This window comes from Nomascus leucogenys, chromosome 25, assembly GCF_006542625.1.
Source record: "Nomascus leucogenys isolate Asia chromosome 25, Asia_NLE_v1, whole genome shotgun sequence".
NCBI classification, from domain to species: domain Eukaryota; kingdom Metazoa; phylum Chordata; class Mammalia; order Primates; family Hylobatidae; genus Nomascus; species Nomascus leucogenys.
This window is the reverse complement of record NC_044405.1, coordinates 16,590,208-16,607,373: the sequence shown is the minus strand read 5'-3', so window position 1 is coordinate 16,607,373 and position 17,166 is coordinate 16,590,208. Positions and strand designations below refer to the sequence as shown.

General features: G+C 42.7%; 1 protein-coding gene across 12 annotated transcripts in view; it reads left to right on the top strand.

The window, feature by feature from the left end:
- Positions 1 to 17,166, top strand: part of TIAM1 (TIAM Rac1 associated GEF 1) — a 443,928-nt gene that overhangs the window by 330,080 nt on the left and 96,682 nt on the right. For all 12 annotated transcript variants that reach the window (XM_030806062.1, XM_030806069.1, XM_030806064.1 and 9 more), the window contains 4 exons: positions 3,193 to 3,417; positions 5,594 to 5,779; positions 11,448 to 11,594; positions 15,627 to 15,701. In XM_030806062.1, coding sequence (XP_030661922.1) covers positions 3,193 to 3,417; positions 5,594 to 5,779; positions 11,448 to 11,594; positions 15,627 to 15,701 — 633 coding nt within the window. The remainder of the gene's footprint in view (positions 1 to 3,192; positions 3,418 to 5,593; positions 5,780 to 11,447; positions 11,595 to 15,626; positions 15,702 to 17,166) is intronic.

The window sequence follows — 17,166 nt, the reverse complement described above, 5'->3', positions numbered from 1 at the left end:
GCTGTGTCCCCACCCAAATCTCATCTTGAATTGTAGTTCCCATAATCCCCACTTGTCGTGGGAGGGACCCATTGGGAGGTAATTGAATCATGGGGGCGGTTACCTCCATGCTGTTCTTGTGATAGTGAGTGAGTTCTCACTAGATCTGATGGTTTTGTAAGGGGCTTTCCCCCCTGCTTTGTTCTGTACTTCTCGCTGCCACCATAAGAAGAAGGATGTGTTTGCGTCCCCTTCTGCCATGATTGTAAGTTTCCTGAGGCCTCTTCAGCCGTGCTGAACTGTGAGTCAATTAAACTTCTTTCCTTTATAAATTGCCCAGTCTTGGGTATGTCTTCGTTAGCAGCATGAGAATGGACTAATACAGTACTTTATATAAATAGAATCCTACAGTATATACTGCAGTGCATCTGATTCCTTCCCCAACAAGATGTGTGCAAGATTTATATGTGTTAATCTATAGTTATAGGTCCTTCATTCTTGCTGTATAGTATTTCATTGTGTGATTATCTCACATATTCATCCATTCCCCCATTGGTGGCATCTGGATGGTGTCCAGTTTCACCCATGATTTGCTGCTGGACATGTTCTTATGTGTATATTTTTGTGTGCATATGAATGCATTTCTCTTGAGTGTGTACCCAGAATGCATTTTCTGGGTCACAGGGTATGCATATTTTCAACTTTAGTAGGTAATATCCAACAGCTTTCTAAAGCAGTTGTACAAGTTTACTTTCCAGCCAGTGGCCAGCAGTGCATAGGAGTTCTGGTTACTCCATATCTTTGCCAACACTGGGTATTTTCATCTTGGAAGTTTTTTTTTTTTTTCCTTTTTTTTTTTTTTAAGGAAAAATCCCTATTAGATTATTTTTCCTCCTTTTTTTTAAAAAAAAACAAAGGAGGCCAGGCACGGTGGCTCACACCTGTAATCCCAGCACTTTGGGAGGCTGGGGTGGGCGGATCACGATGTCAAGAGGTTGAGACCATCCTGGCCAACATGGTGAAACCCCGTCTCTACTAAAAAAAAAAAAAATACAAAAATTAGCTGGGCGTGGTGGCACACACCTGTAGTCCCAGCTACTCAGGAGGCTGAGGCAGGAGAATCACTTGAACCCAGGAGGTGGAGGTTGCAGTGAACTGAGATAACTGAGATTGCTGAGATTGCACCACTGCACTCCACAGACTCTGTCTCAAAAAAAAAAAAAAAAAAAAAAAAAAAGGGCTGGGGGTATAACCCCACCTAATGAGATATCCATTTATTGTGAGGCGCTGGGAGATCCAATGATCAAGCTTTGTACAGTACACCAGCAGGAGCAAGCTTGGTGCTCTCATTAGATGCAGGAGGGCCTCTCTTTTTCTGTTGGAACTTCAGGGTGATACCTAAGGACAAACTATAAGATAATGACCTGCAAAGAGGAGATAACTATAAAATAAAGTGAAGCAAATTTAATCTCATAAATAGACATGCATTTTTCCCCCCTAAGTTTCTCAATCTATAAGTCCTCACCTGTGGCTTCCAGTGTCTTTATCGCCTCTCCTCCTCCCACTCAGTCTTTACAAAGTGATTCCATTGGCTTTGTCAGGTGGTACTTCTGCTGTTTCTTCTTCAGATTGTCTAGCGTATTGAAATCTTCTTTATCCACAGGCAAAATATTTGTTATCCACATAACAACTGCTAGACCAGTTAGGTTTGCCCAGTGGGAGGTGACTTTGTTGGCTGACACCATTTTTAATATTTGATGCTGTTTCTTCTGTGGAATACAAAACTGATGAGATTCAGAAATAATAAAGATAAAGTACTATCTTGACTTAAATTCCAGCTGCCAGCCAGCACAGATTCACGTGCTTGTGGGGTCCTGTTAATAGAATGTTGTTTACAAGTGGCTGGGCGAGGTGGGTCACATCTGTAATCCCAGCACTTTGGGAGGCCAAGGCTGGTGGATCACTTGAGGTCAGGAGTGCAAGACCAGCCTAGGCAACATGGTGAAACCCTGTCTCTACTAAAAATATAAAACTTAGCTGGGCCTGGTGGCACACGCCTATAGTCCCAGCTACTCGGGAGGCTGAGGCATGAGAATTGCTTGAACCCGGGAGGCAGAGGCTGCAGTGAGCCAAGATCGCACCACTGCACTCCAGCCTGGGCCACAGAGCAAGACCCTGTTTCAAAAAAAACAAAAAAACAAAACAAAAAAACCAGAATTGTATTTACAAGCCATCACTCAAATGAGTTAGAAAGCTAAGAAGGTGCTTCAAAGGAAAAAACAATGAAGTGTTTTTGTGCATGAAAAATGATGTTAGTAGCTCCTTTAGTATTGTAATGGCTGAATAGACTATTTCTTGAGATGGGCTAACTTCTGAGCATTTATTTCACCTCTCTGGGCTTAAGGGAATATCTAGAAAAGTCCAGTATCTCCTCACTTGTAAAAACTCATTGATTGAATTCCTAAAGAATCATTACTAGTGAGTTATCACATATGTGCTGTCTCTTGAAAACTATTCTGACTTTTGCCTTTCAGAACACCAAGTCACACCAAGCCCACGTAGGTCACTATTGGTGGGTGTTGCTCTGCATTTTCTTAATGCCCTTCTCAAACAGGCCACTTTTAGCACATGGAGTGTTGTTGGGTGGCTGCAATTCTTAGAGGCTCCCGTGGAGTCCCCAAAGACAGTATTTCTTCTGGCTACCTGACCACTTCCCCAACCCTAGTTCTGTCTTGCTGCTTAGCACCAGGATAGGACCTTTGGATTTGGGTTGCATTAGTTCACAAGGGGCAGGGCTGTTGTAGCTTCCTCTGTCAGTAATGTCCCTCAGTCCCGCTCATGCCCTGTAACTGACCAATCCTATCTGGACACTGACGTTTGCTTCACAGCAACCCTCCTGAGTAGACACCAAGTTGTCTGTGTTAGGAGTATCACTTTCACAAGTGAGTTCAATAAGTACATTGAGTGAGCAGACATGGTGGCTTGATTCAGGACAGCCCTTGAAAGGGAGGAGGGGAGAGTGGGCATCTGACCTGAGACTCACTTTTTGTTACTGATTTCCTGAAGGAAGAAGAGGTCAGGTTAGCCTTATCCATGGGTGTCCAGACCTGTCATCTCTACTCCCAGGCATTGCTTCTCTGGAAATGCTCCAATTCATTTCTCTTAAGTTCCTAAGAGGTGCCTTTTTCTTTCTGCCCCTTCTTCCTGGTACAGACCACTAGCCAGACGGAGCTTGAAAACTGGATCACCGCCATCCACTCTGCCTGTGCCACTGCGGTCGCAAGGCACCACCACAAGGAAGACACGCTCCGACTCCTGAAATCAGAGATCAAAAAACTGGAACAGAAGATTGACATGGATGAAAAGATGAAGAAAATGGGTGAAATGCAGCTGTCTTCAGTCACTGACTCAAAGAAAAAGAAAACAATATTAGATCAGGTAATCGTTCTTCCATGTTTAGATCCAGACAAAATTGTTAGGTCTCTAAAAGGGTTTTATTTTTTTTTTTTCTTTTTTTTTTTTTTTTTTTTTTTTTGCTGTTTTGGAATCGTGAAACATCATCGGATATGTCCTCGACAGCCTGTCATCCAGGATGCTAAGTTCTTTATTGTGACTGTCAGTGTTCTTCACCCTTTGTTCATAGCTAATTGTTAACAGCTAAACGGAACAATATTACATTGAATGAAAGACAGAAATCCAATAGAGGAGCCCGGGCCCCCACCAATGATGTGCTGTTCTAGGGGATCTGTGTAATTAGAAAGTTTGCAATTTCATTTCCCATGTTATCAGACTGACTTGGAGTTCTCTTATGGTGGGGACTCATTTCTGACTCCTCAGTAAATTTTGAATTCTTAATTTGGAAAAGGTAACGTACATTCAAAAAATATATCTGACGGGGTGTGGTGGCTCATGCCTGTGATCCTAGCACTTTGGGAGGCTGAGGTGGGCATATTCACTTGAGCCCAGGAGTTCAAGACCAGCCTGGCCAACATGGCAAAACCCTATCTCTACACAAAAAACACAAAAATTAGCTGCAGCTGTAGTCTCAGGAGGCCGAGAGGAGAGGATCGCCTGAGCCTGGGAGGCGGAGGCTGCAGTGGGCCAAGATTGTGCCATTGCACTCCAGCCTGGGTGACAGAGCAAGACTCTCTCTCTCTATATATGTAGATATATCTAGAGATATATCTCTAGATATATCTAGATCTAGATATATAATTGCTTTATATGTGCATAAGTATATTTCATGCTAAACAAAAAAGATTTAGTGAAATTAACGAAGCACATTTTTGCCTGCTATTCAGCTGTCAGTAACAGCCATCTGGTAGTGCTTTGACACTTTGTCCTAATGCTTAGGAAATAATTACATGAATAAATGATATTTGAATCATTGAACAATTGACATGGGCCTTCCACATTTGTCTCCCTCTGGGGTTTCCCTTTGTTACCTGACGTTATATTTTTTTAAATTGAGGCAAAATTCACATAATGTAAAATCAACCATTTTAACACGAACAATTCAGTAACATCGAGTACGTACACAATGTGCTGCAACCACTCCCCCATCTAGCCCTGAAATGGTTAATCTGCCCAAAAGCTAACCCCGTACCTGTGAAGCAGTTGCTCCCCTCTGCCCCCGGCACTCTGTCTTCATGGATTTGCCTATTCTAGATATTTCGTATGAATGGAATTGCACAGTACATGGCCTTTTGTGTCTGGCTCCTTCCCTGAGCTTCATGTTTTGGAGGTGGATCCACATGGTAGCATACATCAGCACTTTACTCCTGGGTTCTGGCTGAATCGTATTCTGTTGTATGTATACACCATGGTTTGTTTATTGGCCATTTGTTGATGGACATTCAAGCTGTTTCCACCTTTTGCAACCAGTGCTGCTATGAACATGTGTATACAGTGATATATATTTTGTTGAAGCAAAAAAGGAGATTTTGACCATTCGTCATTATCTGTACCACTGTCAGCATCACTGAGCCTTCACTCTATGCCAGACCTTGTACTTATGCTTATATTATCTTTTTCAAACATCCCAACAGCCTAAGGAGATAGGTATTATTTTGCCACTTCGAAAAATGAGGGAATGTCTCAGAGACATGCGACAGTTGGAACTTTGTATTCCAGAGTCTAGGTCTCTACCATCTCATGTTCCACTTCCACCCTGTGTTCCAGGCTACCCTCCTCTTCCCAAAAGCGCTTGGTCGATTGCTTCTAGCCTTTCACTGGTCTCACTTTTCTTTGTATGAAAACCCACCTCTTGTTAAGTCATATAGTTCTTTGGTGATGGAAATCTCTCCATTTTTACTTCTTGAGTCTAGAGTTTGTGGCCCAGATCTTGGAGTTGATAAGCCTATCATGTCCCCAGTACGAACTCCAAGATAGGAGGGAACAGAGGAACTTGTCACTTCCTATTTATGATGCTGAATTTATGGCTATAGATCTTTGCAGAAGAAACATAAGTAACTAAGAAACTTAGGTACCTGTTGTTTATTCCTTAGGATTATAATGAATGCCTTTACTACATGTAGATCTGTATAGGATAAAGATATTAGCATTTGTTTCCCATTTTCTCACTTTTTCTTTTCCCTTGTTTTCACTACCATAGATCTTTGTCTGGGAGCAAAATCTCGAGCAGTTCCAGATGGACCTGTTTCGTTTCCGCTGTTATTTAGCCAGCCTTCAGGGTGGGGAGTTGCCAAACCCCAAAAGGCTTCTTGCTTTTGCAAGTCGACCAACGAAAGTGGCCATGGGCCGCCTTGGAATCTTTTCCGTATCATCATTTCATGCCCTGGTGAGTAGAAGCTAATGAATTTTTGAAAAACATTAAGCTTGACGCTTAATCCTGAGCAGGAATTGACAAGAGTCTCTTAAGTGTTTTTCGAGCTTTCTGCTCTATGTGGATTTCTGAAATGCCCTCCCTTGGCAGTGGATGCAAATTTCCATTTAAACCTGTCTGAAATATATTACTTAAGCATCTCTTGATGGGGAGGCCTAAGCTATTGTGCAAAGAAAATATGAAAGGTACCATCTTCAGCATTGTTCACGTGTAGTATTTGTTGATAGCTCTTGTCATCTTTAGGCAGTGTCATGTTTGGAACCCAAATACATATTTTTTATATAAACTTTGTGGGAATGGTGAGTGGAGTGCTCACTCTCATACATCAATGCATTCTCAGGCTGGGCGCGGTGACTCATGCCTGTAATCCCAGCACTTTGGGAGGCCGATGCAGGTGGATCACCTGAGGTCAGGAGTTCAAGACCAACCTGGCCAACATGGTGAAACCCCGTCTCTATTAAGTGTACAAAAATTACCTGGGTGTGGTGGCGTACACCTGTAATCCCAGCTACTCAGGAGGCTGAAGCCTGAGAATCGCTTGAACCTAGGAGGAGGTTGTCACAGGGAGCCAAGATTGCACCACTGTACTCCAGCCTGGGCGACAAAGTGAGACACTGTCTCAAAAAAAAAAAAAAAAAAAAAAAATATATATATATACACACACACACACACACACACACACACACACACACACACACACATACATCATATATGGAACACAGATCTCTTTGGAGATCTCCATTTCACTTTATTTTTACCATTGTTTTGATGACCACGAATACCCGATGCATTAGAGCAAGACGAAGAACTCTGTGATTCGCCAGCTGAACATATGCATTGCTTGAGGAAGGGAATTTCCATCTGACCTCTAGGGCGGCAGATTGTATAGTTGTGTTGTGTGTTTATAATCTGTAATTTCATGTACTTGCTAAATTGCGAGCAGCTTTGTGTACTTTTGGCTCCTTCTCAAAAATTGCTGTATGAGTAACATGGTTTTAGTCTATCCAAGTCGACACCCACTTAGAATGTACTGCACCTTAGCACATTTGCTAGGGAATTAAATGTTAAGTCTCAGGTTCCAGAAACTGCTTTGTAAAACCTTAGCTATGCTGTTCTTCTCTTGCTTTGTCAGCTGTACCCTTCAATTGCATTCAGAGCTATAATTCAGTCAGAGGCGTTTGTATTCTTTATAAATAGATTAGCATCATCATTCAGATAATTAGGGGTAGATTTACATTTTTAAAGAAGTCTTAAACCAATTTCTGGAGTTATTAAAACTGGCATCCTGATTTGTTCTGCTAATTACAGCTCAGCTCTTGGTCTCCCTGGCTACCACCTCTCCATACAGCTATTAAATCCTGTTTTTTCAGTAGTGATGGGACAAAGTGCTGTGTTGAATAAACTTACAAAAGGTTTTCAGTTTTTGACTCCGGATATATTTCTCGGAGACCTGGACACCAATTTTTAACTTAGCCAAATCTCAGTTCGCCTATTCTGCAAAACAAAAACAAAGAAAAAAACTAGGATAGAAATCCTTCTTTATCTCCTTGTCAGAATGTCATCCATTGAGGACGCATTTTTATGAAGGGAACTCGTGATGTCATCGAGGTACCATCTGTATTAATACCAAACTCTGAGCATCGAAGTGGCTCCCTCCTCTTACTGTACCTTGCTAGATTTTGGAGAAAATAATTTTGCTTTCTCCCTAAAACTTGTATGCTTTCATTATTTTCTTCGAAGCCACTGGGCGCAGCCTCCCTGAGAAGGTTACTGTTTTACTCTTCCATAATTCATCTTCAGACCCTCTAATTTCCTTCATCTCAATGTCTGTGATGTGTGTGTACTTTTCTTTCACGGGGGTAGGCTATTAAAATTTGCCCAGCTGAAGATGGGGATGGGAGAGTTAGTTACTCTGAGGTGTTTTGGTCAGTGGTTTTAAAGAACGTTGAAGTCCGTATGTTCAGCTCTCTGTTCCTTTCTTGGGTTTTTGCTCGCTTTGTCAGTGATACAAGTCTGGGTGTTTCAATATGTTCCTGCAACTTCTCTTTTCTATGAGGGGTTTCATTTCAGCCAGAACAAGTCAGGCAAGCGTGTTGGGTGTCTGTTCCTTTTTGTTGCTTTAGCTCCTGTGGAAGATCCCGGGCAGGGAGTTTTGCAGTCTGATTTATTAGGCACTCTTATTTTCTTTCCCTCCCCTCCTTGTCATTTGACCCCTGGGATTTCTTTTTCTCCTTGGGGTTGAAACAGTCTTCAATTTAGTCTTTGTCCAGAAATTTTTTTTTCTTGTTTTTAGTGGGGGAGGAGGAAGGAGGAGGTGTGAGGGTAACAGGGCTGGGTAGATTGGGGAGCTACAATTGAAGTAGCATTCACTGAGAAAGCTTCCCATAATGCTGAGTGATTTGCCATAATTAACTGAAGGGTCCTCGCTGTACTCTTTGAAAGAAGGTTATCATTGTTCTTGTTTGCACAGATGAGCAGAATGATAGAGTAATCAGGTTCAGGCCACAAAGGGAGGCATTGTCTAGGCAAAGATCATTGAGAAACTCTTGAGCTCTGGTCCAGCAGTTCTTCTGCCAGCCCTTTTCTAAATCCCTTTGCTCATTTTGAGTTATTATTGTCTTGGGGATAGTGGTTACTTTTGCAGTTTACAAGGCCCCAAGCAATTTAGAATACTGCTTATAAGAAACTTAAGTAAAGTGTTTGTTAAAACAGACTAAACTAACTAGTCAGCTGATAACTGAGAATATTTATGGGTGTATGAATTTCTCTTTCATGCTCTCTTTGTCCGGAAATTGTAAACTGAAGAGTTTTCTTTTTTCTTTTTTTTTAATTATACTTTAAGTTCTAGGGTACATGTGCACAACGTGCAGGTTTGTTACATATGTATACATGTGCCTTGTTGGTGTGCTGCACCCATTGTTGTCACCATGTTATATAGGATATGCTTTTGCTTTGTGGTATTTATGTATTTATTTGTTCAAGCAACAAATATATGTAAGTGCCTGGCATCCGTCAGTTTTATCCTTGTAATTAGGACTATAGTGAACAGCACAGAGATCCTGTCCTCTTGAAGCTTATGTTCTTGTGGGAGAGAAGGGTAAGAAATAAGTAAACAATTAACTAGACACAGTAAGTACAGGTATTGCTGTGTGTATGAAGAAAGCAAACGGTAATATATGTCGACGTATTTATACAGCTGCCTCTATGTATGTGTCACTATTAATGACTGGATTTATTTATAAAATGACTATATGACTGTAAGGCCAAATGGACATTTTTTTCCTCTAGAATTTAAAATTTTTTAACACCATTTATTCAGTGTTGACATAGTCATATGAGCATATGCGTGTCTGCATGTTATAATTTATTCCTTTTACAACCTTTGTTTACCTTTAACTGAGAAAGTGATGAAAATAGAGAAGAGAAAATTTTTACGTATTTTACGGTGTGTTTGTCTTGTGATTTTGTTCCCTGTGACACCTCCAGTGTAATCTTAGAATAAGATCTTTCTCATGAAAATTCCCACCAGTGTCTTGGATACCACATTTTTCTATACCCTGACCTGGGTTTTTTTGTTTTGTTTTTTGTTGTTGTTGTTGTTTTAACGTGCTAAGCTGAGAAAATGCAAAATGCAAGACCTCTCAGCTCCCTCATCTTCCTATTTTCATTTGGGTCCAAAAACCTTCCCTCTAATACCCTTGTAGAGAAGCTGTTTTAATTCCTGTTTTTAATGTACATAGGGGTCCCTGCCACCCATGGGGCTTCTGCAGTGTTTACATTGTCAATACTGAAGCCCCAGAGAGGCATGCCTTCCAACCAACACGCTCACTGCTGGGGAGGCCCCTCATGTTACCAACAGTGCCTCATCCCCTGCATTGCTGCCAATTGGCATCTGTCACATCAGGAGTTGCCTGTGTGGGAATCTACAAGTAGGTTCCAAGACATTCACCTCTGGCAACAAAAGAGTGGGTGGAGAAGTTTCATTTCAAGTCTGACTTGCTGTTCCTCCTGCCACTCCCTTTTTTGAAAGGCAAGCCCGTGGGTGGCCCATGGAGACCTTCTGGCAGAAGTTCCCTTAAGTTCCTGGGACTTTGCTTGCCACCTGTAGGATAAAGTTCAAGCCTGAATGTTTTGCCTGGGAGGACTTTCTGGAGTCCTTTTGGAGAATCTACTTGAGCAATTATCCTGGTGACAGATTTACATTTAGGGTGTTCCCTTGTGAAATGCTTCTCTGGGATCGCGCCACTGGACTCCAGCCTGGGCGACAGAGCGAGACTCCGTCTCAAAAAAAAGAAATGCTTCTCTGGGTTTCTGGCACATTGTAATACCTCGACAGAGTTTAGCTTTTGTTTAACAAAAAAATACAAGTTTTCTTTCCCATTTACTTAAACATAGGACATGTAAGTGATGCAAGTCTGGTAAGGTGCCTTCATCTTCAGTGAGCCCAGTCCCTTTTGTCTTGTTATTCTGCCATCCTTGAAAAGACTTAGGTAGGGACATCCTAGACCACACCACAGACCTTCCTTTTATCAGGAAAAAGAAAACAGATAGGATAGCGGAAAGGATAACAGCAAGCCCCCTCCCATTGAGCACAGGTCCTGGAAGTTGTAAATAGTTTTTTTGCTTATATGCCATTGACCAGAACTTAAGCCCAATCCATGCCCTACTGCAAGGAAAATAAGTCATCTTGGACGTAGTGGCTGCATGCTCACTTACATTTGAGATTCCCCTCCCCCCCGCCTTTTTTTTTTGAGAAAGAGTTTCACTCTGTCGCCCAGGCTAGAGTGCAGTGGCGTGATCTCAGCTCACTGAAACCTCCACCTTCTGAGTTAAGGCAATTCTTCTGTCTTGACTTCCCAAGTAGCTAGGATTACAGGTGCCTGTCACCGCACCCAGCTGATTTTTGTATTTTTTTAGTAAAGACGAGGTTTCACCATGTTGGCCAGGCTGGTCTCGAACTCCTGACCTCAGGTGATCTGCCTGCATCTGCCTCCTAAAGTGCTGGGATTACAGGCGTGAGCCACCGCACCTGGCCTACGTTTGAGATTTTTCTGACTAAGAGGGAGTAGAGAATGGATATTGGGGACCAATGATCACTTGTCTGATTTTAAAACGTGATTTTATATATCCTAAGAAAACAAAATAGTAGAGATTGGTAATTTTAGATTTAACCTGGAAACCCAGGAACCAAAATCTGTTGTTTTTCCACTATTGTTGCTGACGCTTGAGCACCATTTTTCAATAGAATGCAGAAACAGCTCTGTAGCATTTGGAGAGAAAGCCTGGCTCATTTCCCTTGCTGTAGTTCAAGCCTATGACCAGAAGGACATGTCATTTTTGGAAACAGAACATATATATTTTATTCCTATATCATGTATTTTTGCTGATGATTTCAAACAAGGATTGAATTTGCCAACTTTTCATTTCCATTCTGAATCCATGAAGGGCTCTCAAAGTCCCAATATGTCTAGGTCATGGATTGAATACTTTAGGCATTGGGGTCAGGGTTGGCTGGCATGATGGAGGAGGGTTTTTTGAAGGGTGGGACTTACGAGGACCTCAAGGCACAAGTGGGTGGTCCTGACGCATCTCCCTTGTGGCTGCTTGTCCTTGCCATCCTCAGGTGGCAGCACGTACTGGTGAAACTGGAGTGAGAAGACGTACTCAGGCCATGTCCAGATCCGCGAGCAAGCGAAGGAGCAGGTTTTCTTCTCTGTGGGGTCTGGATACTACCTCCAAAAAGAAGCAGGGACGCCCAAGCATCAATCAGGTAGGTTCCAGAGCAGATGAAAAGCGAGACCGCACAGATCGCTTCTGTGGCCACCTCAATTTGGGATGTGTGTGTTTCTTTAGTGAGGCTGAGTGTTATTTAAAATCAACTAGTTGGCACAAAGAAGCTAGCTGTGGTAGACACTTTGAATAGATAATGCATACCCCTAACATTGAACTCTGCTATTAGTCTATCACCAAGCTTCAGTTTCCCACCTGCATCCTTTCCAAACCCTCATTAATTACAGACCTACTCAAAGCTCACAATTCACCCTGAGTCTTCAGGAAAAAGCAGGGCTCTGCAATGAAGCCAAGTGCAGTTCTTTTTTTTTTTTTTGAGACGAAGTCTTGCTCTGTCACCAGTCTGGAGTGCGGTGGCACAATCTTGGCTCACTGCAACCTCTACCTCCCTGGTTCAAGTGATTCTTCTGCCTCAGCCTCCTGAGTAACTGGGACTACAGGCGCCTGCCACCACACCCAGCTAATTGTGTTTTTAGTACAGACGGGGTTTCACCGTATTGGCCAGGCTGGTCTTGAGCTCCTGACCTCGTGATCCACCCACCTCAGCCTCCCCAAGTGCTGGGATTACAGGCGTGAGCCACTGCGCCTGGCCATGCAGAGTCTTTAAGCTGCCTCTGGCACTGGATGAAAGGCAGCCTCCAGGGAAATCTGATTATTCTCTGCCCTTTACTTTTTGGAGCTGACATTAAATGGGCAGATCATCTGCTTACTGGAATGAGGAGCCAGGAATCTGAGAGTGCTCGCCCACTGCCACAGCCCCCTTCTGCTCAGGTCCAGGGGCTGGAATGGGATCTCGGTATGTCATGAGGGTGCAACATAGCCTGGTGCCATGACGGGTGTCCGCCGACCATGTACAACTGCCCAATTCTTGCCCATTAATTTGACTTCTTCACTCTCCAAGGCCAGTCTCCTGCTGGGGTTACTTCCGGGAAGCTCACTGTCTGTTGTTATTGTCTTCCTTGTCCTTTGGCTTTGAGAAATGAGTAGCTGCAGAACTGCTTGTTTAGATTTCAGGGACTAAAGGAACATGAGCATCTGTAGTCTTTCGGAAGAAGAATGTCCAGTTTGTGGGCTACAGTGGCTGGAAAGTTAGGCCTTCGGCATTTTGGAGGTCATGACTAAGACTGCTAGTTTGACCTATTCACCCCGTGCCCTTATGCAAAGTGAGAAGACGTCAACTGACTTGATAGAATGATCTCTCCTTGTTTGCTCTGACAGTTCCAGCCGTTAATTTACTTAAGAAATGAATTTTAGAGAAGAGATTAGTCCTGAAAGCTGATGCACTGAGTCCCTTAGCTGACTGTGATACTCATTGGTTTTTTTGGTTTTGTTTTGTTTGTGATAGAGTCTCGCTCTGTCATTCAGGATGGAGTGCAGTGGTGCAATCTCAGTTCACTGCACCCTCTGCCTCCCAGTTCAAGTGATTCTCCTGCCTCAGCCTCCTGAGTAACTGGGATTACAGGCACTCACCAGCACGCGCAGCTAATAGCTAATTATTTTTATATTTTTAGTAGAGATGGGGTTTCACCATGTTGGCCAGGCTGGTCTCGAACTCCTGACCTCAAGTGATCTGCCCACTTCGGCCTCCCAAAGTGCTGGGATTATAGACGTGGGCCACCGTGCCTGACTGATACTCACTGTTTTAATGTGGCATTTCCCTATCCTTGATGGAACCTGCAGAGAGCAGATGAGAAAATGCTAAGCGAGTGTGAGACTTTCGAAGCAGTTTCGCAGTTTGTCCTGTGATCTTTGGGGAGAGCAGATCATCAAACTTGCTTCCATGGGTTTTGCTTTTATGTAAATCTAAAGAAAAAACTGTGGAAGAAAGTCAACATTTCATCAGAAAAATTACATAAGAGACTTGATAGTTCTCAGTTAAAACCTGCAAAAGGAGGACATGAACGATCAGCATTTCTCTTTTTTTTTTTTTGAGACAGAGTCTCACTCTTTGCCCATGCTGGCGTGCAATGGCGCGATCTCAGCTCACTGCAGTCTCCGCCTCCCGGGTTCAAGCGATTCTCTTGCCTCAGCCTCCTGAGTAGCTGGGATTACAGGCGCCCACCACCACGCCTGGCTAACTTTTGTGTTTTTAGTAGAGACAGGGTTTTACCATGTTAGTCAGGATGGTCTCGAACTCTTGACCCTGTGATCTGCCCGCTTCGGCCTCCCAAAGTGCTGGGATTATAGGCATGAGCCACAGTGCCTGGCCCATTTCTCTTCTTTTGGGAGGTGGTGGTGTCGTTGTGTATGTATCTTCAGCCCACTGCTTCTGGACTTCACAGTTTGGACTTGTTTTCTAGCAAAACCCTTTGTTCATGTGCATCTGCTTGATTGGCACCAGGTTATGTTACCGCCCATTTCTACTGAAAGATATGACTGAATTTAAATGAATTCAAGAGAATGTTTTAACATTTTTCTGAAATCAAAGCACAATGTAATGTCTTAGAAACAATTCTTGTAATTGTTTTCTTAAAGTATGAGTTTTTAAGAACCTTTTGCTTAGCCATAAACATACCAGTAGAAATTTAGTCATTAATTCTGTAATTTGAAATGGACAAAAACTACGTCTTTTTGGCCAGGGGTGGTGGCTCATGCCTGTAATCCTAGCACTTTAGGAGGCCAAGGTGGGAGGATTCTTTGAGGCCAGGATGGTTTGAGACCAGCCTGGGCAACACAGCAGCACCCTATCTCTACCGAAAAAAAGTTAAAAACATTGTGTGTTTTTGTATGTTTTATTTGCATGGAGGAAAGGCTTTTTCTTAATTGTGTACGTTATCCTGATACTACATTCTTGTTTTAGGGATAATCACAAAATTCCTCATATCCGTGAGTTTCCTTACCTAGTGACATTGTTACCCTATTCTAGTTTTCATGGTATCTTTAAATTAGCAGGATTGATTACATTTCAAGGAGGAGACAATTTTCTTTTTTTTAATTAAAAAAGTCCCTATGTTGCCATGTTGAGGTAAAAAACTATAATATTCTCACATTCTACTTAAGAAAGTATTACAAAGCAAGCAGATTTTTACCTATAAGTATCTGGTCGGGTATATGAGGCTATAGGAGAAATGCTTCGTTGTGAGTTTATCTAGCTCATTGCTTTTGCTAGTTTCTTTTCTTTTCTTTTTCTTCTTCTTCTTCTTTTTTTTTTTTTTTTTTTTTTGATTCAAGGTGTCAGTCTGTTGCCCAGTCTGGAGTACAGGGGTGTGGTCTCAGCTCACTGCAACCTTGACCTCCAGGGCTCAAGTGATCCTCCCACCTCAGCTTCCCAAGTAGCTGGGACTACAGGAGCATGCCACTATGCATGGCTAATTTTCAAATTTTTTTGTAGAGACAGGGTCTCACTCTGTTGAGCAAACTGGTCTCAAACTCCTGGGCTCGAGCAATCCTCCTGCCTCAACCTCCCAAAGTACTAGGATTACAGATATGAGCCACCACGCCTAGCCTATTGTCTTTCTTTCTTTACTTTTTTTGAGACAAGGTCTCCCTCTATTGCCCAGATTGTAGTGCAGTGACGTGATCTTGTGATCCTCCTGCCTTAGCCTCAGGAGTAGCTGGGACCGCAGGTGCACACCACCATGCCTGGCTAATTTAATGTAATTCTTTTTTTTTTTTTCTGTAGAGATGAGGTCTAACTACATTGCCCAGGCTGGTCTCAGACTCCTAGGCTCAAGCAGTCCTCCCGCCTCAGCTTCCCAAAGTGCTAGGGATTATAGGCATGAGCCACCATGCCCAGCCTATTTTCTTTAAGTAGAGATGAATTATCCAGACTTGAGAGCAAACTTTTTTTTTTCCAACTGTCAAAGACGTAGGGAAGTGATCTAGATAGAGGGATGTGTTTTTCCAGATCTGCTCCCATAAATTATTGTACCTGCTTTGGGATTTGATGTAGGAGTATCTGAACACGTGTGTAAGGTTTCGTCATAGCCATGCCCATTTCTTTCCCCCTTCCTACATTTCGTTTGCCCTGTTACCCAGATTCCTTTTTAAGATGGTACTTTTGTATATGCAGGTGTTTGGAGAGGGAACCGAAGCCGTAAAGAAATCTTTAGAGGGAATATTTGATGACATTGTTCCAGATGGCAAGGTAAAAATAAACATGTGTTTTATTTTCTAAAAGTACTGCAAGTGCATCAACATATACATGGTGCAGGGTTGTCTTGAGCTACTAAAATTAAGTAAACTCAATATTAAAAACTGAAATGATCAGTTTTTAAAAGTTACGTAATAAGTCAACAAGAGATGGAAAATCATTTTATATTTAAAACTGAGTGGTAGGGGGAACGTTCTCTTGCTGACATAACATTTCCCATACTTACCATTTGATGTGTGAGTTTCTAACTAGAATGTAAGAGGAAATTTGGGTTCTGAATAGCTGAATATTTTATGCCATTGTCAATTTCTTTCCACGTACAACTTGTCTTCCCAAGAGGTGTGTTCTTGCTACCCTCCCTCTCTGCCCACACATGCTGTTTTGCTCCCATTAGTTTCAAAGAACTGTTCCGATAGTGTGTTCTTTAAAAAAAGAAAAACAACAAAAACGCATTTGCCTCCCAAGTCAAGTGTTCAATTAAAGATTCGGCCGGGCGCGGTGACTCACACCTGTAATCCCAGCACTTTGGGAGGCCGAGGCGGGTGGATCACGAGGTCAGGAGATCGAGACCATCCTGGCTAACATGGTGAAACCCCGTCTCTACTAAAAATACAAAAAAAATAAAAAATAAAAAAATTAGCTGGACGCCTGTAGTCCCAGCTACTCAGGAGGCTGAGGCAGCAGAATGGCATGAACCCGGGAGGCAGAGCTTGCAGTGAGTGGAGATGAAGCCACTGCACTCCAGCCTGGGCAACAGAGCAAGACACTGTCTCAAAAAAAAAAAAAAAAAGATTCACAGACTTGGTTCAGCCTTGTGCTTGGATTTAACAGGGGCTTTCAAACTGCTCTGATTGAAAGCCCATAAAAATACTGATTTTTTTTTTTTAATTGGCCACTTTTTTCAGCCTCTAAATAAATAGACGTCTCTTGTTTTCAAGACCCTGGTAGTGATACTGGGAGCCTGTTTGTGTGGGGGATGTGGGGTGGTCTGATGTTGATAATGTGACCTTGGTGTGATCCTCTGGTTCTCGGGCTCAGAATCAATATGACAGAATTCAGCCCTCAGTTGCCATGCAACCAAGTAGTGTCAGTCATCAGTGGCTCAGCCCCCTGTTGTAGATGGAGCTGAGCTTCAGAATCCAGAGTGCCATGGGGAGTTCTGCTACTGGAGGGGGAAGAGAGAAGAGTGGCCATGGGAAGGCCTTTTCTTTCCTTCATACCCAAACTACTCATGAATGATGCTACCCTGGATATAAAGGCCACTCTCCTTGGAAATACTCATCCATGGCCACTGTCTGAGCATCTGTCTCTGATGAAATTTGAAGAAATTCAGTTTTTGGGCCTATGTGCAATCCAAGCAGTTTTTGATGTTAACTTGGTCATTTCTGAGGTTGGCCAGTTCATCTTGCATACCATTATTAGTCCACATTTAATACTGAGATATCTTCTCTAGACCACA